This window comes from Carassius gibelio, chromosome B3 (assembly GCF_023724105.1).
Source record: "Carassius gibelio isolate Cgi1373 ecotype wild population from Czech Republic chromosome B3, carGib1.2-hapl.c, whole genome shotgun sequence".
Taxonomy (NCBI): domain Eukaryota; kingdom Metazoa; phylum Chordata; class Actinopteri; order Cypriniformes; family Cyprinidae; genus Carassius; species Carassius gibelio.
The window spans coordinates 51,200,450-51,227,374 of NC_068398.1; the positions used below are offsets into that span (position 1 = coordinate 51,200,450).

The following is a 26,925-nucleotide window of genomic DNA, read 5'->3' on the forward strand; positions in this document are numbered from 1 at the left end:
TCACTGAGAGGCGACATTTCTTTTCCAGGACGGCAAGTTATTTAAAATCGGAATTTCTCTGAAATAAAAAATCTTTGGAGAATTTTGAGATATTGTAAGTACACAACTGGAGGAAATCTATCACACTGTGCAAGTTATTTTCGGAAATTTTATTACAAAATTGTTATTTTCGAAAATTTTATTACAAAATTGTTATTTTCGAAAATTTTATTACAAAATTGTTATTTTCGAAAATTTTATAAAAAAATTCCTCCATATTGGAGCTTTAAGTAAGGGAGACGTGCAGAGCAAGAGGTCCCCCATGACTGGAATTGAGAACCACTGACTTGGAATGGAATTCTTTCTTTAGATAAAACTTGCTATTCACCAACCCTGATCAAAGCCGCCTACCTCAGATTTTTCTAATGATCCCAAAGATATTGATTGGCACTGATTAACATGCTTGGGTGTGTTTGATTATGGTTGGAACTAAACTCTGCAGGAATGTGGATCTCGAAGGCCAGATTTGAGGATCTCTGGTCTATATGCACAAACTAAAGCTGATTATCTGTGTTCATGCAGTGAAGCCAGGTCAATGTCACATACCGGAGATGATTCCACTGTGTGCTGATAGCTGTTTCAATGATGGCCAGTGTCCTGCCACACAGAAATGTTGCCCAACCACCAGTGGCTTTGCATGCAGTGAACCGCGTGGCCAGGGAAGAGGTCAGGCAACGTGCCATGGAAGCGGTTCTAGCCAGGGAAGCGGTTATGGCCCGGCCGCAGGTCAGGGAAGCGGCTATGGCCAGGGCGCATGTCAGGGAAGCGGCTATGGCCAGGGCGCTGGAGCAGGACAGGGAAGCGGCTATGGCCAGGGCGCAGGAGCTGGACAGGGAAGCGGCTATGGCCAGGGCGCAAGAGCTGGACAGGGAAGCGGCGCTGGAGCAGGACAAGGAAGCGGCTATGGCCAGGGCGCTGGAGCTGGACAGGGAAGGGGCTATGGCCAGGGCGCTGGAGCAGGACAGGGAAGCGGCTATGGCCAGGGTGCTGGAGCAGGACAGGGAAGCGGCTATGGCCAGGGCGCAGGAGCTGGACAGGGAAGCGGCTATGGCCAGGGCGCAAGAGCTGGACAGGGAAGCGGCGCTGGAGCAGGACAAGGAAGCAGCTATGGCCAGATCGCTGGAGCAGGACAGGGAAGCGGCTATGGCCAGGGCGCTGGAGCAGGACAGGGAAGCGGCTATGGCCAGGGCGCTGGAGCAGGACAGGGAAGCGGCACTGGAGCAGGACAAGGAAGCGGCTATGGCCAGGGCGCTGGAGCAGGACAGGGAAGCGGCTATGGCCAGGGCGCGGGACAGGGCGCAGGACAGGGAAGCGGCTATGGCCAGGGTGCGGGACAGGGCGCAGGACAGGGAAGCGGCTATGGCCAGGGCGCAGGTCAGGGAAGCGGCTTTGGCCAGGGTGCAGGACAGGGTGCTGGCCAGGGAAGTGGCTATGGCCTGGGAAGCGGCTATGGCCAGGGTGCAGGAGCTGGACAGGGAAGTGGCGCAGGAGCTGGACAGGGAAGCGGCTATGGCCAGGGCGCTGGAGCAGGACAGGGAAGCGGCTATGGCCAGGGCGCAGGAGCTGGACAGGGAAGCGGCTATGGCCAGGGCGCAGGAGCTGGACAGGGAAGCGGCTATGGCCAGGGCGCAGGAGCTGGACAGGGAAGCGGCTATGGCCAGGGCGCAGGAGCTGGACAGGGAAGCGGCTATGGCCAGGGCGCAGGAGCTGGACAGGGAAGCGGCTATGGCCAGGGCGCAGGAGCTGGACAGGGAAGCGGCGCTGGAGCGGGACAGGGAAGCGGCACTGGCCAGGGCGCTGGAGCAGGACAGGGAAGCGGCTATGGCCAGGGTGCTGGACAGGGAAGCGGCACTGGAGCAGGAGCAGGACAGGGAAGCGGCTATGGCCAGGGCGCAGGAGCAGGACAGGGAAGCGGCTATGGCCAGGGCGCAGGAGCAGGACAGGGAAGCGGCTATGGCCAGGGCGCAGGAGCAGGACAGGGAAGCGGCGCAGGAGCAGGACAGGGAAGCGGCGCAGGAGCAGGACAGGGAAGCGGCGCAGGAGCAGGACAGGGAAGCGGCGCAGGAGCTGGACAGGGAAGCGGCTATGGCCAGGGCGCAGGAGCTGGACAGGGAAGCGGCTATGGCCAGGGCGCAGGAGCTGGACAGGGAAGCGGCTATGGCCAGGGCGCTGGAGCAGGACAGGGAAGCGGCTATGGCCAGGGCGCTGGAGCAGGACAGGGAAGCGGCGCTGGAGCAGGACAGGGAAGCGGCGCTGGAGCAGGACAGGGAAGCGGTTATGGCCAGGGCGCTGGAGCAGGACAGGGAAGTGGCGCTGGAGTAGGACAGGGAAGCGGCGCTGGAGCAGGACAGGGAAGCGGCGCTGGAGCAGGACAGGGAAGCGGCTATGGCCAGGGCACTGGAGCAGGACAGGGAAGCGGCTATGGCCAGGGCGCTGGAGCAGGACAGGGAAGCGGCGCTGGAGCAGGACAGGGAAGCGGCGCTGGAGCAGGACAGGGAAGCGGCGCTGGAGCAGGACAGGGAAGCGGCGCTGGAGCAGGACAGGGAAGCGGCTATGGCCAGGGCGCTGGAGCAGGACAGGGAAGCGGCGCTGGAGCAGGACAGGGAAGCGGCTATGGCCAGGGCGCTGGAGCAGGACAGGGAAGCGGCGCTGGCCAGGGCGCTGGAGCAGGACAGGGAAGCGGCTATGGCCAGGGCGCTGGAGCAGGACAGGGAAGCGGCGCTGGAGCAGGACAGGGAAGCGGCTATGGCCAGGGCGCTGGAGCAGGACAGGGAAGCGGCTATGGCCAGGGCGCTGGAGCAGGACAGGGAAGCGGCTATGGCCAGGGCGCTGGAGCAGGACAGGGAAGCGGCGCTGGAGCAGGACAAGGAAGCGGCTATGGCCAGGGCGCTGGAGCAGGAGCAGGACAGGGAAGTGGTCAAGGGAAGTGTCGGGGATGTGGCAAAGGTCAATGTCGCCTTTAGGGACATGTTCATGGGAATTTTGCATAATACTTTCTGGGGGTCTTTTCCAATGCTTTTGTTCAGATGTCATGTTTTCCCTGTTTGCTCAAACTGTTTAGAAAGATTTTCTGACTCTCTCTACCACTACTATCACCTCAAATAAATAAAAAATTGCTTGATTTGAAGAGTTTGTGTTTGGTATCATTTTGCTCTCACATAACCGCTCTCTGGCATCAGTGCTGTAAGTTCCTCTCCCCGAGTACTGGACAATTAGCAAATTATGATCTATCTTTTTTGCCAATTTAAAAGAACTGTTTTGTGTATTTAAATTTATTCTTGGGTAGCTGAATAGTCTGCAGCCATTATTCCAGTTGGAAGTCACTGTATTATGCCGATTTGGTGCTCTAGAAACCTTTCATGAATGCTGAAATTGGTTCCATAAGTTCTTGTGATTCTTGAGGCAATACATTAAAGATGGCATGTTTCTAAGAGACGTCGATTCTTAAACAGTCGTCCTAATAAATATAGGAATAGCATAACCGATGTTACAGGTCAAAAGCTTATTGTGGACTTATAATTGGAATAAAGCTTGGCGTGTTTGTGAAAAATACGGTTTAAATAAAGTAAGAGGCTTTATTTAAAATGTTTCATGGTAGGGGTGTCGCGATATACCGATATTAGCATGTCCGCAATATTTTATATGAACAGTTCTGTTATGATTACACCACGTTAATACTCCAGCGCCACTACCTGGTTGAGCTCCCAGGTGGCAGTATTGTGTCTTAACGCTGGCACCTGTCACACAAGAAGACACAGCCACTCTGAGGAGAGCAGTGTTTCTCAGAGTAAGTTGCCATTCTTTTTCTAGTCCTAGACTGGGAAATGTTATATTAACCTGTTAACAGCGGTTGTCTGTGTTCCTACATTTAAGTAAAGGGTGATTTTATTTAATAAGTACCACGTTTTCTTTGCTCGTCTTGTTTTTGTATTTTCAATCAATATGGCCTGTGCGTAGCTACGAAAAACTGAGCAAACACATTGCTACGTTAAACTTGTAAAATGTTAAGTTGGTCGCAGTGCCATGCACTTAATGCCTCATCTGCGGTCATTCTTCAATCAGGTTCATTAGTTAACATATAAATGACAAATAATAATGAACAATATTTCCACAGCACTTAGTTCATGCTAATTTCAGCATTAGCTTATGAATTAATAAAATCTCAAGTTGTCTTTGTAAACATTAATGTTCTGTGAACTAACATGAACAATGAATGACTCTACACAATTTATTAATCTTTGTTTGTCAATAAAAATAACGTATTGTTCACTGTTCGTTCATGTTAATTAATACATTAATGTTAACAAACCATCTCATTGTAAGGAGTTACCATAAATATTTATTCCTCACTGTTGAACTTGACCATATTTTCTCTCTTGATATTTCATAGGAGCTACAAAGAAGATGGAGAAAGCCAGAGTATTGTGTCCTGCGTTTATCCTTCTGTTCGTTGGGTGAAAAAGGACAAACTGAAAGACAAAAAATAATTTGACTACCGCCCCCCCAAGGTTTCTATAGTATATCGATAAGGCCACAATAACCGTGATATGAAAAATCTACTATCGTGACAGCCCTATTTAATGGTATATGTGGCTAAAGTGTGTTAGAGATTTAATCTGGATCTTGATTATCCCTGCGATTTGTTTGGTCAATGGAACAGGAGTCTATATTATACATGTATTTTGTAATTGTGTTTATATGAATTTTTGTTTTTTGGGTGGATGTGCAAAATGTAATGGAAAAAGTATTGCTTCCCAGTAAAATAACTTTGATACGTATGCGTTCAGATGAATGTAATAACTTTTTATTATTTTGGGTAAGGTATCGGTTCAAGCCAAATTTCATCCATTTTCTTCAGGAGACTTGAGGACTACCGCACCAGTTTGGAGAACATCGTTAATAAAAACAAGACTTGTAATTTTTTTTTAATACAGTTGTTGATTTACTGAATAAATGGTTTGCACACTCTTGTACATTTACTGTTGTAAATTTTGTTCTGGATAATTTTAAGAAAAAAAAAATAAAAGATTAAGAAGAACCGGCACGCACCGCTTCGGTCTGTCTGATGTGACAAAGACAGTGCACCACACAAACAGATTTTCAACCAGAGTCTCGACTGAACACAGGAAATCTCGCGAGACTTCAGAATAATCATGGCGGACGATATGCAGGAAGAAATTGCAATGATAGTGTTTGGAATGATTTTATACACGACACGTCGTATAAACATTTGTGCTGTTGCCACAAATCAACAAGATGATCCTCCATCTCTGCTGTCCGCAACAATTTCACTTTGTGCTGCGCCATGACGGCTTCAGTCTTCCATCATCTCGCTTTCTGATTGGATACGGTTTCGTTTCACGTGATAATCTCCAGAGCGTGCACGCATTTTTCCTCGGGCTTCCCCCCCACACATCAGGATTCTGATCGTAAATATTAAACGTGTTAAATATTTACGATTCGCGATCGGGGCGTCTCCGATGTTCTTCCGATCAGATTCGGACACTCGTAACACACCTCACGGCAAGAGAAAATCAGATAACATAATCTGTAGAACAGTCAAGATAATCGGGACATAGCTATGATTGTCGGAAGGGGAGAAATCGGCCCAAAATCAGACCGATTATCTTCTGGCGTGTACCCAGCGTAAATTTATGACATGGCTAGAACGTAGCATTCAGCAGGTCCAACCCCAATCATACACACCTGAACAAGCTAATCAAGGCATTTCAGATTACTAGAAAGCTACAGGCAGGTGAGTTTGATCAGGGTTGGAATTAACCTGTTTTCCTTCAATCTTTAAAATCCCATTTTACAGAAGTTGGTATTGCAGCAACAAGTAATCGTTTTAGTTTTGTGTTCTTTGCTGTCTGCTTGTCCTGACGCACCGATTCACTGCATTTTCCAGCAGAGATCACAGGCTGGGAGGATGACAGCTCGAATGTATTTCTCGTTGATTGCTGTTTTTTTCTGTCTGTTTGGATACTTCAGCATAGCTCGCGCTATTCAAAGACGAACCACAGGTGAAAAGATTTGTTAATTTCATTACAGAACCTGAAGAAATGCAGAAATGAGTGACTTTCAGTCTTTGAAAATAGTTAACATCGCTTATGAATGCGTAGTAGGTTTTAAACCGCTTTTGATATGAAGCAGACAAATGCATAAACTTTGTATTTCGGTTTGAGACCCATTGCAAAACCACAGATTTACAAATGGTGAAACCGCACTCCCCTTATAATCCTCTTGAATTCTCTAGTGGATGGTTTCTGTCCGGAGAGGCTGATGGTCGAACCATCCCATCGAGGCTGTTCCTCTGATGAAGACTGCCCTGGAGGGCACAAATGCTGTCGATTTGAATTTGGGCCTGTTTGCGTGCTGCCTGTTTTCAGTGAGTTTCAGTTAATAATCGATGCTAAGGTTAAACTCCCACACACACACATACTAGTAACACTCTGGATTCAATGTAAGTCCTAAGCAGAGAGTTTGCCTTTAGTTGTTCTCTAAAGTCGGATTGAAATCATCCCTTGGGATGGCTTTAAGGACCGGATGGATTTACAAAATAAAAAGGAATAATGCTTCAAACAGTGGTTCTCAATTCCAGTCCCGGGGACCCCTTGCTCGTCCCTTGCTAAAGCCATCCCTTTGCATGTCCCCCTTATTTAACACCCCAGATTGTGATCATCAGCTTGTCAGGAGAGAGATCCAGGAACCGGACCAACAAGCTGATGATTTCAATCCGGTGTGTTAAGTAAGGGTGTTCCATGACTGGAATTGAGAACCACTGACTTGGAATGGAATTCTTTCTTTAGATAAAACTTGCCATTCACCAACCCTGATCAAAGCCGCCTACCTCAGATTTTTCTAATGATCCCAAAGACATTGACTGGCACTGATTAACATGCTCGGGTGTGTTTGACTAGGGTTGGAGCTAAACTCTGCAGGAATGTGGATCTCGAAGTCCAGATTTAAGGATCTCTGGTCTATATGCACAAACTAAAGCTGACTATCTGTGTTCATGCAGTGAAGCCAGGTCAATGTCCCATACCGGAGATGATCCCACTCTGTGCTGATAGCTGTTTCAATGATGGCCAGTGTCCTGCCACACAGAAATGTTGCCCAACCACCGGTGGCTTTGCATGCAGTGAACCGCGTGGCCAGGGAAGAGGTCAGGCAACTTGCCATGGAAACGGTTCTGGCCAGGGAAGCGGCTATGGCCAGGGCGCGGGTCAGGGAAGCGGCTATGGCCAGGGCGCGGGTCAGGGAAGCGGCTATGGCCAGGGCGCGGGACAGGGCGCGGGTCAGGGAAGCGGCTATGGCCAGGGCGCGGGACAGGGCGCAGGACAGGGAAGCGGCTATGGCAAGGGTGCGGGACAGGGCGCAGGACAGGGAAGCGGCTATGGCCAGGGCGCAGGTCAGGGAAGCGGCTTTGGCCAGGGTGCAGGACAGGGTGCTGGCCAGGGAAGCGGCGCTGGAGCAGGACAGGGAAGCGGCTATGGCCAGGGTGCAGGAGCTGGACAGGGAAGTGGCGCAGGAGTTGGACAGGGAAGCGGCTATGGCCAGGGTGCTGGAGCAGGACAGGGAAGCGGCTATGGCCAGGGCGCTGGAGCAGGACAGGGAAGCGGCTATGGCCAGGGCGCTGGAGCAGGACAGGGAAGCGGCTATGGCCAGGGCGCTGGAGCAGGACAGGGAAGCGGCTATGGCCAGGGCGCAGGAGCTGGACAGGGAAGCGGCTATGGCCAGGGCGCAGGAGCAGGACAGGGAAGCGGCGCAGGAGCAGGACAGGGAAGCGGCGCTGGAGCAGGACAGGGAAGCGGCTATGGCCAGGGCGCTGGAGCAGGACAGGGAAGCGGCTATGGCCAGGGCGCAGGAGCAGGACAGGGAAGCGGCGCAGGAGCAGGACAGGGAAGCGGCGCAGGAGCAGGACAGGGAAGCGGAGCAGGACAGGGAAGCGGCGCAGGAGCAGGACAGGGAAGCGGCGCAGGAGCAGGACAGGGAAGCGGCTATGGCCAGGGCACAGGAGCAGGACAGGGAAGCGGCGCTGGAGCAGGAGCAGGACAGGGAAGCGGCGCTGGCCAGGGCGCTGGAGCAGGACAGGGAAGCGGCGCTGGCCAGGGCGCTGGAGCAGGACAGGGAAGCGGCTATGGCCAGGGCGCTGGAGCAGGACAGGGAAGCGGTGCAGGAGCAGGACAGGGAAGCGGCTATGGCCAGGGCGCTGGAGCAGGACAGGGAAGCGGCGCTGGAGCAGGACAGGGAAGCGGCGCTGGAGCAGGAGCAGGACAGGGAAGCGGCGCTGGCCAGGGCGCTGGAGCAGGAGCCGGACAGGGAAGTGGCGCTGGAGCAGGAGCCGGACAGGGAAGTGGCGCTGGAGCAGGAGCCGGACAGGGAAGTGGCGCTGGAGCAGGAGCAGGACAGGGAAGTGGCGCTGGAGCAGGAGCAGGACAGGGAAGTGGCGCTGGAGCAGGACAGGGAAGTGGCGCTGGAGCAGGACAGGGAAGTGGCGCTGGAGCAGGAGCAGGACAGGGAAGTGGCGCTGGAGCAGGAGCAGGACAGGGAAGTGGCGCTGGAGCAGGAGCAGGACAGGGAAGTGGCGCTGGAGCAGGACAGGGAAGTGGCGCTGGAGCAGGACAGGGAAGTGGCGCTGGAGCAGGACAGGGAAGTGGCGCTGGAGCAGGAGCAGGACAGGGAAGTGGCGCTGGAGCAGGAGCAGGACAGGGAAGTGGCGCTGGAGCAGGACAGGGAAGTGGCGCTGGAGCAGGAGCAGGACAGGGAAGCGGCGCTGGCCAGGGCGCTGGAGCCGGACAGGGAAGCGGCGCTGGCCAGGGCTCTGGAGGCGGACAGGGAAGCGGCGCTGGGGCAGGAGCCGGACAGGGAAGCGGCGCTGGGGCAGGAGCCGGACAGGGAAGCGGCGCTGGGGCAGGAGCCGGACAGGGAAGCGGCGCTGGACAGGGTGCTGGAACAGGAGCGGGACAGGGAAGTGGCGCTGGAGCAGGAGCCGGACAGGGAAGTGGCGCTGGAGCAGGACATGGAAGCGGCTATGGCCAGGGCGCAGGAGCTGGACACGGAAGCGGCGCTGGAGCAGGAGCAGGACACGGAAGCGGCACTGGAGCAGGACAGGGAAGCGGTGCTGGCCAGGGAGCTGGAGCAGGACAGGGAAGCGGCGCTGGAGCAGGACAGGGAAGCGGCTATGGCCAGGGCGCTGGAGCAGGACAGGGAAGCGGCGCTGGAGCAGGACAGGGAAGCGGTTATGGCCAGGGCGCTGGAGCAGGACAGGGAAGTGGCGCTGGAGCAGGACAGGGAAGCGGCGCTGGAGCAGGACAGGGAAGCGGCGCTGGAGCAGGACAGGGAAGCGGCTATGGCCAGGGCACTGGAGCAGGACAGGGAAGCGGCTATGGCCAGGGCGCTGGAGCAGGACAGGGAAGCGGCGCTGGAGCAGGACAGGGAAGCGGCGCTGGAGCAGGACAGGGAAGCGGCGCTGGAGCAGGACAGGGAAGCGGCGCTGGAGCAGGACAGGGAAGCGGCTATGGCCAGGGCGCTGGAGCAGGACAGGGAAGCGGCGCTGGAGCAGGACAGGGAAGCGGCTATGGCCAGGGCGCTGGAGCAGGACAGGGAAGCGGCGCTGGCCAGGGCGCTGGAGCAGGACAGGGAAGCGGCTATGGCCAGGGCGCTGGAGCAGGACAGGGAAGCGGCGCTGGAGCAGGACAGGGAAGCGGCTATGGCCAGGGCGCTGGAGCAGGACAGGGAAGCGGCTATGGCCAGGGCGCTGGAGCAGGACAGGGAAGCGGCTATGGCCAGGGCGCTGGAGCAGGACAGGGAAGCGGCGCTGGAGCAGGACAAGGAAGCGGCTATGGCCAGGGCGCTGGAGCAGGAGCAGGACAGGGAAGTGGTCAAGGGAAGTGTCGGGGATGTGGCAAAGGTCAATGTCGCCTTTAGGGACATGTTCATGGGAATTTTGCATAATACTTTCTGGGGGTCTTTTCCAATGCTTTTGTTCAGATGTCATGTTTTCCCTGTTTGCTCAAACTGTTTAGAAAGATTTTCTGACTCTCTCTACCACTACTATCACCTCAAATAAATAAAAAATTGCTTGATTTGAAGAGTTTGTGTTTGGTATCATTTTGCTCTCACATAACCGCTCTCTGGCATCAGTGCTGTAAGTTCCTCTCCCCGAGTACTGGACAATTAGCAAATTATGATCTATCTTTTTTGCCAATTTAAAAGAACTGTTTTGTGTATTTAAATTTATTCTTGGGTAGCTGAATAGTCTGCAGCCATTATTCCAGTTGGAAGTCATTGTATTATGCCGATTTGGTGCTCTAGAAACCTTTCATGAATGCTGAAATTGGTTCCATAAGTTCTTGTGATCCTTGAGGCAATACATTAAAGATGGCATGTTTCTAAGAGACGTCGATTCTTAAACAGTCGTCCTAATAAATATAGGAATAGCATAACCGATGTTACAGGTCAAAAGCTTATTGTGGACTTATAATTGGAATAAAGCTTGGCGTGTTTGTGAAAAATACGGTTTAAATAAAGTAAGAGGCTTTATTTAAAATGTTTCATGGTAGGGGTGTCGCGATATACCGATATTAGCATGTCCGCAATATTTTATATGAACAGTTCTGTTATGATTACACCACGTTAATACTCCAGCGCCACTACCTGGTTGAGCTCCCAGGTGGCAGTATTGTGTCTTAACGCTGGCACCTGTCACACAAGAAGACACAGCCACTCTGAGGAGAGCAGTGTTTCTCAGAGTAAGTTGCCATTCTTTTTCTAGTCCTAGACTGGGAAATGTTATATTAACCTGTTAACAGCGGTTGTCTGTGTTCCTACATTTAAGTAAAGGGTGATTTTATTTAATAAGTACCACGTTTTCTTTGCTCGTCTTGTTTTTGTATTTTCAATCAATATGGCCTGTGCGTAGCTACGAAAAACTGAGCAAACACATTGCTACGTTAAACTTGTAAAATGTTAAGTTGGTCGCAGTGCCATGCACTTAATGCCTCATCTGCGGTCATTCTTCAATCAGGTTCATTAGTTAACATATAAATGACAAATAATAATGAACAATATTTCCACAGCACTTAGTTCATGCTAATTTCAGCATTAGCTTATGAATTAATAAAATCTCAAGTTGTCTTTGTAAACATTAATGTTCTGTGAACTAACATGAACAATGAATGACTCTACACAATTTATTAATCTTTGTTTGTCAATAAAAATAACGTATTGTTCACTGTTCGTTCATGTTAATTAATACATTAATGTTAACAAACCATCTCATTGTAAGGAGTTACCATAAATATTTATTCCTCACTGTTGAACTTGACCATATTTTCTCTCTTGATATTTCATAGGAGCTACAAAGAAGATGGAGAAAGCCAGAGTATTGTGTCCTGCGTTTATCCTTCTGTTCGTTGGGTGAAAAAGGACAAACTGAAAGACAAAAAATAATTTGACTACCGCCCCCCCAAGGTTTCTATAGTATATCGATAAGGCCACAATAACCGTGATATGAAAAATCTACTATCGTGACAGCCCTATTTAATGGTATATGTGGCTAAAGTGTGTTAGAGATTTAATCTGGATCTTGATTATCCCTGCGATTTGTTTGGTCAATGGAACAGGAGTCTATATTATACATGTATTTTGTAATTGTGTTTATATGAATTTTTGTTTTTTGGGTGGATGTGCAAAATGTAATGGAAAAAGTATTGCTTCCCAGTAAAATAACTTTGATACGTATGCGTTCAGATGAATGTAATAACTTTTTATTATTTTGGGTAAGGTATCGGTTCAAGCCAAATTTCATCCATTTTCTTCAGGAGACTTGAGGACTACCGCACCAGTTTGGAGAACATCGTTAATAAAAACAAGACTTGTAATTTTTTTTTAATACAGTTGTTGATTTACTGAATAAATGGTTTGCACACTCTTGTACATTTACTGTTGTAAATTTTGTTCTGGATAATTTTAAGAAAAAAAAAAAAAAAGATTAAGAAGAACCGGCACGCACCGCTTCGGTCTGTCTGATGTGACAAAGACAGTGCACCACACAAACAGATTTTCAACCAGAGTCTCGACTGAACACAGGAAATCTCGCGAGACTTCAGAATAATCATGGCGGACGATATGCAGGAAGAAATTGCAATGATAGTGTTTGGAATGATTTTATACACGACACGTCGTATAAACATTTGTGCTGTTGCCACAAATCAACAAGATGATCCTCCATCTCTGCTGTCCGCAACAATTTCACTTTGTGCTGCGCCATGACGGCTTCAGTCTTCCATCATCTCGCTTTCTGATTGGATACGGTTTCGTTTCACGTGATAATCTCCAGAGCGTGCACGCATTTCAAGTAATCGTTTTAGTTTTGTGTTCTTTGCTGTCTGCTTGTCCTGACGCACCGATTCACTGCATTTTCCAGCAGAGATCACAGGCTGGGAGGATGACAGCTCGAATGTATTTCTCGTTGATTGCTGTTTTTTTCTGTCTGTTTGGATACTTCAGCATAGCTCGCGCTATTCAAAGACGAACCACAGGTGAAAAGATCTGTTAATTTCATTACAGAACCTGAAGAAATGCAGAAATGAGTGACTTTCAGTCTTTGAAAATAGTTAACATCGCTTATGAATGAGTAGTAGGTTTTAAACCGCTTTTGATATGAAGCAGACAAATGCATCAACTTTGAATTTCGGTTTGAGACCCATTGCAAAACCACAGATTTACAAATGGTGAAACCGCACTCCCCTTATAATCCTCTTGAATTCTCTAGTGGATGGTTTCTGTCCGGAGAGGCTGATGGTCGAACCATCCCATCGAGGCTGTTCCTCTGATGAAGACTGCCCTGGAGGGCACAAATGCTGTCGATTTGAATTTGGGCCTGTTTGCGTGCTGCCTGTTTTCAGTGAGTTTCAGTTAATAATCGATGCTAAGGCTAAACTCACACACACACACACACACACACACATACTAGTAACACTCTGGATTCAATGTAAGTCCTAAGCAGAGAGTTTGCCTTTAGTTGTTCTCTAAAGTCGGATTGAAATCATCCCTTGGGATGGCTTTAAGGACCGGATGGATTTACAAAATAAAAAGGAATAATGCTTCAAACAGTGGTTCTCAATTCCAGTCCCGGGGACCCCTTGCTCGTCCCTTGCTAAAGCCATCCCTTTGCATGTCCCCCTTATTTAACACCCCAGATTGTGATCATCAGCTTGTCAGGAGAGAGATCCAGGAACTGGACCAACAAGCTGATGATTTCAATCCGGTGTGTTAAGTAAGGGTGTTCCATGACTGGAATTGAGAACCACTGACTTGGAATGGAATTCTTTCTTTAGATAAAACTTGCCATTCACCAACCCTGATCAAAGCCGCCTACCTCAGATTTTTCTAATGATCCCAAAGACATTGACTGGCACTGATTAACATGCTCGGGTGTGTTTGACTAGGGTTGGAGCTAAACTCTGCAGGAATGTGGATCTCGAAGTCCAGATTTAAGGATCTCTGGTCTATATGCACAAACTAAAGCTGACTATCTGTGTTCATGCAGTGAAGCCAGGTCAATGTCCCATACCGGAGATGATCCCACTCTGTGCTGATAGCTGTTTCAATGATGGCCAGTGTCCTGCCACACAGAAATGTTGCCCAACCACCGGTGGCTTTGCATGCAGTGAACCGCGTGGCCAGGGAAGAGGTCAGGCAACTTGCCATGGAAACGGTTCTGGCCAGGGAAGCGGCTATGGCCAGGGCGCGGGTCAGGGAAGCGGCTATGGCCAGGGCGCGGGTCAGGGAAGCGGCTATGGCCAGGGCGCGGGTCAGGGAAGCGGCTATGGCCAGGGCGCGGGTCAGGGAAGCGGCTATGGCCAGGGCGCGGGACAGGGCGCGGGTCAGGGAAGCGGCTATGGCCAGGGCGCGGGACAGGGCGCAGGACAGGGAAGCGGCTATGGCCAGGGTGCGGGACAGGGCGCAGGACAGGGAAGCGGCTATGGCCAGGGCGCAGGAGCTGGACAGGGAAGCGGATATGGCCAGGGCGCAGGAGCTGGACAGGGAAGCGGCGCTGGAGCAGGACAGGGAAGCGGCGCTGGAGCAGGACAGGGAAGCGGCTATGGCCAGGGCGCTGGAGCAGGACAGGGAAGCGGCTATGGCCAGGGCGCAGGAGCAGGACAGGGAAGCGGCGCAGGAGCAGGACAGGGAAGCGGCGCAGGAGCAGGACAGGGAAGCGGCGCAGGAGCAGGACAGGGAAGCGGCGCAGGAGCAGGACAGGGAAGCGGCGCAGGACAGGGAAGCGGCGCAGGAGCAGGACAGGGAAGCGGCGCAGGAGCAGGACAGGGAAGCGGCGCAGGAGCAGGACAGGGAAGCGGCGCAGGAGCAGGACAGGGAAGCGGCGCAGGACAGGGAAGCGGCGCAGGAGCAGGACAGGGAAGCGGCGCAGGAGCAGGGCACAGGAGCAGGACAGGGAAGCGGCGCTGGCCAGGGCGCTGGAGCAGGACAGGGAAGCGGCTATGGCCAGGGCGCTGGAGCAGGACAGGGAAGCGGTGCAGGAGCAGGACAGGGAAGCGGCTATGGCCAGGGCGCTGGAGCAGGACAGGGAAGCGGCGCTGGAGCAGGACAGGGAAGCGGCGCTGGAGCAGGACAGGGAAGCGGCGCTGGAGCAGGACAGGGAAGCGGCGCTGGGGCAGGAGCAGGACAGGGAAGTGGCGCTGGAGCAGGAGCCGGACAGGGAAGTGGCGCTGGAGCAGGAGCAGGACAGGGAAGTGGCGCTGGAGCAGGAGCAGGACAGGGAAGTGGCGCTGGAGCAGGAGCAGGACAGGGAAGCGGCGCTGGAGCAGGAGCCGGACAGGGAAGTGGCGCTGGAGCAGGAGCCGGACAGGGAAGCGGCGCTGGGGCAGGAGCCGGACAGGGAAGCGGCGCTGGCCAGGGCTCTGGAGGCGGACAGGGAAGCGGCGCTGGGGCAGGAGCCGGACAGGGAAGCGGCGCTGGGGCAGGAGCCGGACAGGGAAGCGGCGCTGGGGCAGGAGCCGGACAGGGAAGCGGCGCTGGCCAGGGTGCTGGAACAGGAGCAGGACAGGGAAGTGGCGCTGGAGCAGGAGCCGGACAGGGAAGTGGCGCTGGAGCAGGACATGGAAGCGGCTATGGCCAGGGCGCAGGAGCTGGACACGGAAGCGGCGCTGGAGCAGGAGCAGGACACGGAAGCGGCACTGGAGCAGGACAGGGAAGCGGTGCTGGCCAGGGAGCTGGAGCAGGACAGGGAAGCGGCGCTGGAGCAGGACAGGGAAGCGGCTATGGCCAGGGCGCTGGAGCAGGACAGGGAAGCGGCGCTGGAGCAGGACAGGGAAGCGGCGCTGGAGCAGGACAGGGAAGCGGCGCTGGAGCAGGACAGGGAAGCGGCGCTGGAGCAGGACAGGGAAGCGGCTATGGCCAGGGAGCTGGAGCAGGACAGGGCAGCGGCGCTGGAGCAGGACAGGGCAGCGGCGCTGGAGCAGGACAGGGCAGCGGCGCTGGAGCAGGACAGGGAAGCGGCGCTGGAGCAGGACAGGGAAGCGGCTATGGCCAGGGCGCTGGAGCAGGACAGGGAAGCGGCGCTGGAGCAGGACAGGGAAGCGGCTATGGCCAGGGCGCTGGAGCAGGACAGGGAAGCGGCGCTGGAGCAGGACAGGGAAGCGGCTATGGCCAGGGCGCTGGAGCAGGACAGGGAAGCGGCGCTGGCCAGGGCGCTGGAGCAGGACAGGGAAGTGGCGCTGGAGCAGGACAGGGAAGCGGCTATGGCCAGGGCGCTGGAGCAGGACAGGGAAGCGGCGCTGGAGCAGGACAGGGAAGCGGCTATGGCCAGGGCGCTGGAGCAGGACAGGGAAGTGGCGCTGGAGCAGGACAGGGAAGCGGCGCTGGAGCAGGACAGGGAAGCGGCGCTGGAGCAGGACAGGGAAGCGGCGCTGGAGCAGGACAGGGAAGCGGCGCTGGAGCAGGACAGGGAAGCGGCGCTGGAGCAGGACAGGGAAGCGGCGCTGGAGCTGGACAGGGATGCGGCGCTGGAGCAGGACAGGGAAGCGGCTATGGCCAGGGCGCTGGAGCAGGACAGGGAAGCGGCGCTGGAGCAGGACAGGGAAGCGGCTATGGCCAGGGCGCTGGAGCAGGACAGGGAAGCGGCGCTGGCCAGGGCGCTGGAGCAGGACAGGGAAGTGGCGCTGGAGCAGGACAGGGAAGCGGCTATGGCCAGGGCGCTGGAGCAGGACAGGGAAGCGGCGCTGGAGCAGGACAGGGAAGCGGCTATGGCCAGGGCGCTGGAGCAGGACAGGGAAGCGGCTATGGCCAGGGCGCTGGAGCAGGACAGGGAAGCGGCGCTGGAGCAGGACAAGGAAGCGGCTATGGCCAGGGCGCTGGAGCAGGAGCAGGACAGGGAAGTGGTCAAGGGAAGTGTCGGGGATGTGGCAAAGGTCAATGTCGCCTTTAGGGACATGTTCATGGGAATTTTGCATAATACTTTCTGGGGGTCTTTTCCAATTCTTTTGTTCAGATGTCATGTTTTCCCTGTTTGCTCAAACTGTTTAGAAAGATTTTCTGACTCTCTCTACCACTACTATCACCTCAAATAAATAAAAAATTGCTTGATTTGAAGAGTTTGTGTTTGGTATCATTTTGCTCTCACATAACCGCTCTCTGGCATCAGTGCTGTAAGTTCCTCTCCCCGAGTACTGGACAATTAGCAAATTATGATCTATCTTTTTTGCCAATTTAAAAGAACTGTTTTGTGTATTTAAATTTATTCTTGGGTAGCTGAATAGTCTGCAGCCATTATTCCAGTTGGAAGTCATTGTATTATGCCGATTTGGTGCTCTAGAAACCTTTCATGAATGCTGAAATTGGTTCCATAAGTTCTTGTGATTCTTGAGGCAATACATTAAAGATGGCATGTTTCTAAGAGACGTCGATTCTTAAACAGTTGTCCTAATAAATATAGGAATAGCATAACCGATGTTACAGGTCAAAAGCTTATTGTGGACTTATAATTGGAATAAAGCTTGGCGTGTTTGTGAAAAATACGGTTTAAATAAAGTAAGAGGCTTTATTTAAAATGTTTCATGGTAGGGGTGTCGCGATATACCGATATTAGCATGTCCGCAATATTTTATATGAACAGTTCTGTTATGATTACACCACGTTAATACTCCAGCGCCACTACCTGGTTGAGCTCCCAGGTGGCAGTATTGTGTCTTAACGCTGGCACCTGTCACACAAGAAGACACAGCCACTCTGAGGAGAGCAGTGTTTCTCAGAGTAAGTTGCCATTCTTTTCCTAGTCCTAGACTGGGAAATGTTATATTAACCTGTTAACAGCGGTTGTCTGTGTTCCTACATTTAAGTAAAGGGTGATTTTATTTAATAAGTACCACGTTTTCTTTGCTCGTCTTGTTTTTGTATTTTCAATCAATATGGCCTGTGCGTAGCTACGAAAAACTGAGCAAACACATTGCTACGTTAAACTTGTAAAATGTTAAGTTGGTCGCAGTGCCATGCACTTAATGCCTCATCTGCGGTCATTCTTCAATCAGGTTCATTAGTTAACATATAAATGACAAATAATAATGAACAATATTTCCACAGCACTTAGTTCATGCTAATTTCAGCATTAGCTTATGAATTAATAAAATCTCAAGTTGTCTTTGTAAACATTAATGTTCTGTGAACTAACATGAACAATGAATGACTCTACACAATTTATTAATCTTTGTTTGTCAATAAAAATAACGTATTGTTCACTGTTCGTTCATGTTAATTAATACATTAATGTTAACAAACCATCTCATTGTAAGGAGTTACCATAAATATTTATTCCTCACTGTTGAACTTGACCATATTTTCTCTCTTGATATTTCATAGGAGCTACAAAGAAGATGGAGAAAGCCAGAGTATTGTGTCCTGCGTTTATCCTTCTGTTCGTTGGGTGAAAAAGGACAAACTGAAAGACAAAAAATAATTTGACTACCGCCCCCCCAAGGTTTCTATAGTATATCGATAAGGCCACAATAACCGTGATATGAAAAATCTACTATCGTGACAGCCCTATTTAATGGTATATGTGTCTAAAGTGTGTTAGAGATTTAATCTGGATCTTGATTATCCCTGCGATTTGTTTGGTCAATGGAACAGGAGTCTATATTATACATGTATTTTGTAATTGTGTTTATATGAATTTTTGTTTTTTGGGTGGATGTGCAAAATGTAATGGAAAAAGTATTGCTTCCCAGTAAAATAACTTTGATACGTATGCGTTCAGATGAATGTAATAACTTTTTATTATTTTGGGTAAGGTATCGGTTCAAGCCAAATTTCATCCATTTTCTTCAGGAGACTTGAGGACTACCGCACCAGTTTGGAGAACATCGTTAATAAAAACAAGACTTGTAATTTTTTTTTAATACAGTTGTTGATTTACTGAATAAATGGTTTGCACACTCTTGTACATTTACTGTTGTAAATTTTGTTCTGGATAATTTTAAGAAAAAAAAAATAAAAGATTAAGAAGAACCGGCACGCACCGCTTCGGTCTGTCTGATGTGACAAAGACAGTGCACCACACAAACAGATTTTCAACCAGAGTCTCGACTGAACACAGGAAATCTCGCGAGACTTCAGAATAATCATGGCGGACGATATGCAGGAAGAAATTGCAATGATAGTGTTTGGAATGATTTTATACACGACACGTCGTATAAACATTTGTGCTGTTGCCACAAATCAACAAGATGATCCTCCATCTCTGCTGTCCGCAACAATTTCACTTTGTGCTGCGCCATGACGGCTTCAGTCTTCCATCATCTCGCTTTCTGATTGGATACGGTTTCGTTTCACGTGATAATCTCCAGAGCGTGCACGCATTTTTCCTCGGGCTTCCCCCCCACACATCAGGATTCTGATCGTAAATATTAAACGTGTTAAATATTTACGATTCGCGATCGGGGCGTCTCCGATGTTCTTCCGATCAGATTCGGACACTCGTAACACACCTCACGGCAAGAGAAAATCAGATAACATAATCTGTAGAACAGTCAAGATAATCGGGACATAGCTATGATTGTCGGAAGGGGAGAAATCGGCCCAAAATCAGACCGATTATCTTCTGGCGTGTACCCAGCGTAAATTTATGACATGGCTAGAACGTAGCATTCAGCAGGTCCAACCCCAATCATACACACCTGAACAAGCTAATCAAGGCATTTCAGATTACTAGAAAGCTACAGGCAGGTGAGTTTGATCAGGGTTGGAATTAACCTGTTTTCCTTCAATCTTTAAAATCCCATTTTACAGAAGTTGGTATTGCAGCAACAAGTAATCGTTTTAGTTTTGTGTTCTTTGCTGTCTGCTTGTCCTGACGCACCGATTCACTGCATTTTCCAGCAGAGATCACAGGCTGGGAGGATGACAGCTCGAATGTATTTCTCGTTGATTGCTGTTTTTTTCTGTCTGTTTGGATACTTCAGCATAGCTCGCGCTATTCAAAGACGAACCACAGGTGAAAAGATTTGTTAATTTCATTACAGAACCTGAAGAAATGCAGAAATGAGTGACTTTCAGTCTTTGAAAATAGTTAACATCGCTTATGAATGCGTAGTAGGTTTTAAACCGCTTTTGATATGAAGCAGACAAATGCATAAACTTTGTATTTCGGTTTGAGACCCATTGCAAAACCACAGATTTACAAATGGTGAAACCGCACTCCCCTTATAATCCTCTTGAATTCTCTAGTGGATGGTTTCTGTCCGGAGAGGCTGATGGTCGAACCATCCCATCGAGGCTGTTCCTCTGATGAAGACTGCCCTGGAGGGCACAAATGCTGTCGATTTGAATTTGGGCCTGTTTGCGTGCTGCCTGTTTTCAGTGAGTTTCAGTTAATAATCGATGCTAAGGCTAAACTCACACACACACACACACACATACTAGTAACACTCTGGATTCAATGTAAGTCCTAAGCAGAGAGTTTGCCTTTAGTTGTTCTCTAAAGTCGGATTGAAATCATCCCTTGGGATGGCTTTAAGGACCGGATGGATTTACAAAATAAAAAGGAATAATGCTTCAAACAGTGGTTCTCAATTCCAGTCCCGGGGACCCCTTGCTCGTCCCTTGCTAAAGCCATCCCTTTGCATGTCCCCCTTATTTAACACCCCAGATTGTGATCATCAGCTTGTCAGGAGAGAGATCCAGGAACTGGACCAACAAGCTGATGATTTCAATCCGGTGTGTTAAGTAAGGGTGTTCCATGACTGGAATTGAGAACCACTGACTTGGAATGGAATTCTTTCTTTAGATAAAACTTGCCATTCACCAACCCTGATCAAAGCCGCCTACCTCAGATTTTTCTAATGATCCCAAAGACATTGACTGGCACTGATTAACATGCTCGGGTGTGTTTGACTAGGGTTGGAGCTAAACTCTGCAGGAATGTGGATCTCGAAGTCCAGATTTAAGGATCTCTGGTCTATATGCACAAACTAAAGCTGACTATCTGTGTTCATGCAGTGAAGCCAGGTCAATGTCCCATACCGGAGATGATCCCACTCTGTGCTGATAGCTGTTTCAATGATGGCCAGTGTCCTGCCACACAGAAATGTTGCCCAACCACCGGTGGCTTTGCATGCAGTGAACCGCGTGGCCAGGGAAGAGGTCAGGCAACTTGCCATGGAAACGGTTCTGGCCAGGGAAGCGGCTATGGCCAGGGCGCGGGTCAGGGAAGCGGCTATGGCCAGGGCGCGGGTCAGGGAAGCGGCTATGGCCAGGGCGCGGGTCAGGGAAGCGGCTATGGCCAGGGCGCGGGACAGGGCGCGGGTCAGGGAAGCGGCTATGGCCAGGGCGCGGGACAGGGCGCAGGACAGGGAAGCGGCTATGGCCAGGGTGCGGGACAGGGCGCAGGACAGGGAAGCGGCTATGGCCAGGGCGCAGGTCAGGGAAGCGGCTTTGGCCAGGGTGCAGGACAGGGTGCTGGCCAGGGAAGCGGCTATGGCCTGGGAAGCGGCTATGGCCAGGGTGCAGGAGCTGGACAGGGAAGTGGCGCAGGAGTTGGACAGGGAAGCGGCTATGGCCAGGGTGCTGGAGCAGGACAGGGAAGCGGCTATGGCCAGGGCGCTGGAGCAGGACAGGGAAGCGGCTATGGCCAGGGCGCTGGAGCAGGACAGGGAAGCGGCTATGGCCAGGGCGCTGGAGCTGGACAGGGAAGCGGCCATGGCCAGGGCGCAGGAGCTGGACAGGGAAGCGGCCATGGCCAGGGCGCAGGAGCTGGACAGGGAAGCGGCTATGGCCAGGGCGCAGGAGCTGGACAGGGAAGCGGCTATGGCCAGGGCGCAGGAGCTGGACAGGGAAGCGGCGCTGGAGCAGGACAGGGAAGCGGCGCTGGAGCAGGACAGGGAAGCGGCTATGGCCAGGGCGCTGGAGCAGGACAGGGAAGCGGCTATGGCCAGGGCGCAGGAGCAGGACAGGGAAGCGGCGCAGGAGCAGGACAGGGAAGCGGCGCAGGAGCAGGACAGGGAAGCGGCGCAGGAGCAGGACAGGGAAGCGGCGCAGGAGCAGGACAGGGAAGCGGCGCAGGAGCAGGACAGGGAAGCGGCGCAGGAGCAGGACAGGGAAGCGGCGCAGGAGCAGGACAGGGAAGCGGCTATGGCCAGGGCACAGGAGCAGGACAGGGAAGCGGCGCTGGAGCAGGAGCAGGACAGGGAAGCGGCGCTGGCCAGGGCGCTGGAGCAGGACAGGGAAGCGGCTATGGCCAGGGCGCTGGAGCAGGACAGGGAAGCGGTGCAGGAGCAGGACAGGGAAGCGGCTATGGCCAGGGCGCTGGAGCAGGACAGGGAAGCGGTGCTGGAGCAGGACAGGGAAGCGGCGCTGGAGCAGGAGCAGGACAGGGAAGCGGCGCTGGCCAGGGCGCTGGAGCAGGAGCCGGACAGGGAAGTGGCGCTGGAGCAGGAGCCGGACAGGGAAGTGGCGCTGGAGCAGGAGCCGGACAGGGAAGTGGCGCTGGAGCAGGAGCAGGACAGGGAAGTGGCGCTGGAGCAGGAGCAGGAGCAGGACAGGGAAGTGGCGCTGGAGCAGGAGCAGGACAGGGAAGTGGCGCTGGAGCAGGAGCAGGACAGGGAAGTGGCGCTGGAGCAGGAGCCGGACAGGGAAGCGGCGCTGGGGCAGGAGCAGGACAGGGAAGCGGCGCTGGCCAGGGCGCTGGAGCAGGACAGGGAAGCGGCGCTGGCCAGGGCGCTGGAGCAGGACAGGGAAGCGGCTATGGCCAGGGCGCTGGAGCAGGACAGGGAAGCGGTGCAGGAGCAGGACAGGGAAGCGGCTATGGCCAGGGCGCTGGAGCAGGACAGGGAAGCGGCGCTGGAGCAGGACAGGGAAGCGGCGCTGGAGCAGGAGCAGGACAGGGAAGCGGCGCTGGCCAGGGCGCTGGAGCAGGAGCCGGACAGGGAAGTGGCGCTGGAGCAGGAGCCGGACAGGGAAGTGGCGCTGGAGCAGGAGCCGGACAGGGAAGTGGCGCTGGAGCAGGAGCAGGACAGGGAAGTGGCGCTGGAGCAGGAGCAGGACAGGGAAGTGGCGCTGGAGCAGGAGCAGGACAGGGAAGTGGCGCTGGAGCAGGAGCAGGACAGGGAAGTGGCGCTGGAGCAGGAGCCGGACAGGGAAGCGGCGCTGGGGCAGGAGCCGGACAGGGAAGCGGCGCTGGCCAGGGCTCTGGAGCCGGACAGGGAAGCGGCGCTGGGGCAGGAGCCGGACAGGGAAGCGGCGCTGGGGCAGGAGCCGGACAGGGAAGCGGCGCTGGGGCAGGAGCCGGACAGGGAAGCGGCGCTGGCCAGGGTGCTGGAACAGGAGCAGGACAGGGAAGTGGCGCTGGAGCAGGAGCCGGACAGGGAAGTGGCGCTGGAGCAGGACATGGAAGCGGCTATGGCCAGGGCGCAGGAGCTGGACACGGAAGCGGCGCTGGAGCAGGAGCAGGACACGGAAGCGGCACTGGAGCAGGACAGGGAAGCGGTGCTGGCCAGGGAGCTGGAGCAGGACAGGGAAGCGGCGCTGGAGCAGGACAGGGAAGCGGCTATGGCCAGGGCGCTGGAGCAGGACAGGGAAGCGGCGCTGGAGCAGGACAGGGAAGCGGTTATGGCCAGGGCGCTGGAGCAGGACAGGGAAGCGGCGCTGGAGCAGGACAGGGAAGCGGCGCTGGAGCAGGACAGGGAAGCGGCGCTGGAGCAGGACAGGGAAGCGGCTATGGCCAGGGCACTGGAGCAGGACAGGGAAGCGGCTATGGCCAGGGCGCTGGAGCAGGACAGGGAAGCGGCGCTGGAGCAGGACAGGGAAGCGGCGCTGGAGCAGGACAGGGAAGCGGCGCTGGAGCAGGACAGGGAAGCGGCGCTGGAGCAGGACAGGGAAGCGGCGCTGGAGCAGGACAGGGAAGCGGCGCTGGAGCAGGACAGGGAAGCGGCTATGGCCAGGGCGCTGGAGCAGGACAGGGAAGCGGCGCTGGCCAGGGCGCTGGAGCAGGACAGGGAAGCGGCTATGGCCAGGGCGCTGGAGCAGGACAGGGAAGGGGCGCTGGAGCAGGACAGGGAAGCGGCTATGGCCAGGGCGCTGGAGCAGGACAGGGAAGCGGCTATGGCCAGGGCGCTGGAGCAGGACAGGGAAGCGGCTATGGCCAGGGCGCTGGAGCAGGACAGGGAAGCGGCGCTGGGGCAGGAGCCGGACAGGGAAGCGGCGCTGGGGCAGGAGCCGGACAGGGAAGCGGCGCTGGGGCAGGAGCCGGACAGGGAAGCGGCGCTGGCCAGGGTGCTGGAACAGGAGCAGGACAGGGAAGTGGCGCTGGAGCAGGAGCCGGACAGGGAAGTGGCGCTGGAGCAGGACATGGAAGCGGCTATGGCCAGGGCGCAGGAGCTGGACACGGAAGCGGCGCTGGAGCAGGACACGGAAGCGGCACTGGAGCAGGACAGGGAAGCGGTGCTGGCCAGGGAGCTGGAGCAGGACAGGGAAGCGGCGCTGGAGCAGGACAGGGAAGCGGCGCTGGAGCAGGACAGGGAAGCGGCGCTGGAGCAGGACAGGGAAGCGGCTATGGCCAGGGCACTGGAGCAGGACAGGGAAGCGGCTATGGCCAGGGCGCTGGAGCAGGACAGGGAAGCGGCGCTGGAGCAGGACAGGGAAGCGGCGCTGGAGCAGGACAGGGAAGCGGCTATGGCCAGGGCGCTGGAGCAGGACAGGGAAGCGGCGCTGGAGCAGGACAGGGAAGCGGTTATGGCCAGGGCGCTGGAGCAGGACAGGGAAGCGGTTATGGCCAGGGCGCTGGAGCAGGACAGGGAAGCGGCGCTGGAGCAGGACAGGGAAGCGGCGCTGGAGCAGGACAGGGAAGCGGCGCTGGAGCAGGACAGGGAAGCGGCGCTGGAGCAGGACAGGGAAGCGGCGCTGGAGCAGGACAGGGAAGCGGCGCTGGAGCAGGACAGGGATGCGGCGCTGGAGCAGGACAGGGAAGCGGCGCTGGAGCTGGACAGGGATGCGGCGCTGGAGCAGGACAGGGAAGCGGCTATGGCCAGGGCGCTGGAGCAGGACAGGGAAGCGGCGCTGGAGCAGGACAGGGAAGCGGCTATGGCCAGGGCGCTGGAGCAGGACAGGGAAGCGGCGCTGGCCAGGGCGCTGGAGCAGGACAGGGAAGTGGCGCTGGAGCAGGACAGGGAAGCGGCTATGGCCAGGGCGCTGGAGCAGGACAGGGAAGCGGCGCTGGAGCAGGACAGGGAAGCGGCTATGGCCAGGGCGCTGGAGCAGGACAGGGAAGCGGCTATGGCCAGGGCGCTGGAGCAGGACAGGGAAGCGGCGCTGGAGCAGGACAAGGAAGCGGCTATGGCCAGGGCGCTGGAGCAGGAGCAGGACAGGGAAGCGGCTATGGCCAGGGCGCTGGAGCAGGACAGGGAAGCGGCGCTGGCCAGGGCGCTGGAGCAGGACAGGGAAGTGGCGCTGGAGCAGGACAGGGAAGCGGCTATGGCCAGGGCGCTGGAGCAGGACAGGGAAGCGGCGCTGGAGCAGGACAGGGAAGCGGCTATGGCCAGGGCGCTGGAGCAGGACAGGGAAGCGGCTATGGCCAGGGCGCTGGAGCAGGACAGGGAAGCGGCGCTGGAGCAGGACAAGGAAGCGGCTATGGCCAGGGCGCTGGAGCAGGAGCAGGACAGGGAAGTGGTCAAGGGAAGTGTCGGGGATGTGGCAAAGGTCAATGTCGCCTTTAGGGACATGTTCATGGGAATTTTGCATAATACTTTCTGGGGGTCTTTTCCAATTCTTTTGTTCAGATGTCATGTTTTCCCTGTTTGCTCAAACTGTTTAGAAAGATTTTCTGACTCTCTCTACCACTACTATCACCTCAAATAAATAAAAAATTGCTTGATTTGAAGAGTTTGTGTTTGGTATCATTTTGCTCTCACATAACCGCTCTCTGGCATCAGTGCTGTAAGTTCCTCTCCCCGAGTACTGGACAATTAGCAAATTATGATCTATCTTTTTTGCCAATTTAAAAGAACTGTTTTGTGTATTTAAATTTATTCTTGGGTAGCTGAATAGTCTGCAGCCATTATTCCAGTTGGAAGTCATTGTATTATGCCGATTTGGTGCTCTAGAAACCTTTCATGAATGCTGAAATTGGTTCCATAAGTTCTTGTGATTCTTGAGGCAATACATTAAAGATGGCATGTTTCTAAGAGACGTCGATTCTTAAACAGTCGTCCTAATAAATATAGGAATAGCATAACCGATGTTACAGGTCAAAAGCTTATTGTGGACTTATAATTGGAATAAAGCTTGGCGTGTTTGTGAAAAATACGGTTTAAATAAAGTAAGAGGCTTTATTTAAAATGTTTCATGGTAGGGGTGTCGCGATATACCGATATTAGCATGTCCGCAATATTTTATATGAACAGTTCTGTTATGATTACACCACGTTAATACTCCAGCGCCACTACCTGGTTGAGCTCCCAGGTGGCAGTATTGTGTCTTAACGCTGGCACCTGTCACACAAGAAGACACAGCCACTCTGAGGAGAGCAGTGTTTCTCAGAGTAAGTTGCCATTCTTTTCCTAGTCCTAGACTGGGAAATGTTATATTAACCTGTTAACAGCGGTTGTCTGTGTTCCTACATTTAAGTAAAGGGTGATTTTATTTAATAAGTACCACGTTTTCTTTGCTCGTCTTGTTTTTGTATTTTCAATCAATATGGCCTGTGCGTAGCTACGAAAAACTGAGCAAACACATTGCTACGTTAAACTTGTAAAATGTTAAGTTGGTCGCAGTGCCATGCACTTAATGCCTCATCTGCGGTCATTCTTCAATCAGGTTCATTAGTTAACATATAAATGACAAATAATAATGAACAATATTTCCACAGCACTTAGTTCATGCTAATTTCAGCATTAGCTTATGAATTAATAAAATCTCAAGTTGTCTTTGTAAACATTAATGTTCTGTGAACTAACATGAACAATGAATGACTCTACACAATTTATTAATCTTTGTTTGTCAATAAAAATAACGTATTGTTCACTGTTCGTTCATGTTAATTAATACATTAATGTTAACAAACCATCTCATTGTAAGGAGTTACCATAAATATTTATTCCTCACTGTTGAACTTGACCATATTTTCTCTCTTGATATTTCATAGGAGCTACAAAGAAGATGGAGAAAGCCAGAGTATTGTGTCCTGCGTTTATCCTTCTGTTCGTTGGGTGAAAAAGGACAAACTGAAAGACAAAAAATAATTTGACTACCGCCCCCCCAAGGTTTCTATAGTATATCGATAAGGCCACAATAACCGTGATATGAAAAATCTACTATCGTGACAGCCCTATTTAATGGTATATGTGGCTAAAGTGTGTTAGAGATTTAATCTGGATC

The 26,925-nt window shown here is 53.1% G+C and overlaps 1 protein-coding gene across 1 annotated transcript; it reads left to right on the plus strand.

Moving 5' to 3' along the window:
• Nucleotides 1-6,892: 6,892 nt before the first annotated feature.
• On the plus strand, nucleotides 6,893-10,133 carry LOC127951899 (fibroin heavy chain-like). Its single transcript, XM_052550033.1, has one exon. The coding sequence runs from the start codon at nucleotides 7,024-7,026 to the stop codon at nucleotides 9,967-9,969; it is 2,946 nt and encodes a 981-aa protein (XP_052405993.1). The 5' UTR covers nucleotides 6,893-7,023; the 3' UTR covers nucleotides 9,970-10,133.
• The last annotated feature ends 16,792 nt before the right edge of the window (nucleotides 10,134-26,925 follow it).

Coding starts and splice junctions, on each gene's coding strand:
- LOC127951899 (XM_052550033.1), top strand. CDS start 7,024: ATGCACAAACTAAAGCTGACTATCTGTGTTCATGCAGTGAAGCCAGGT.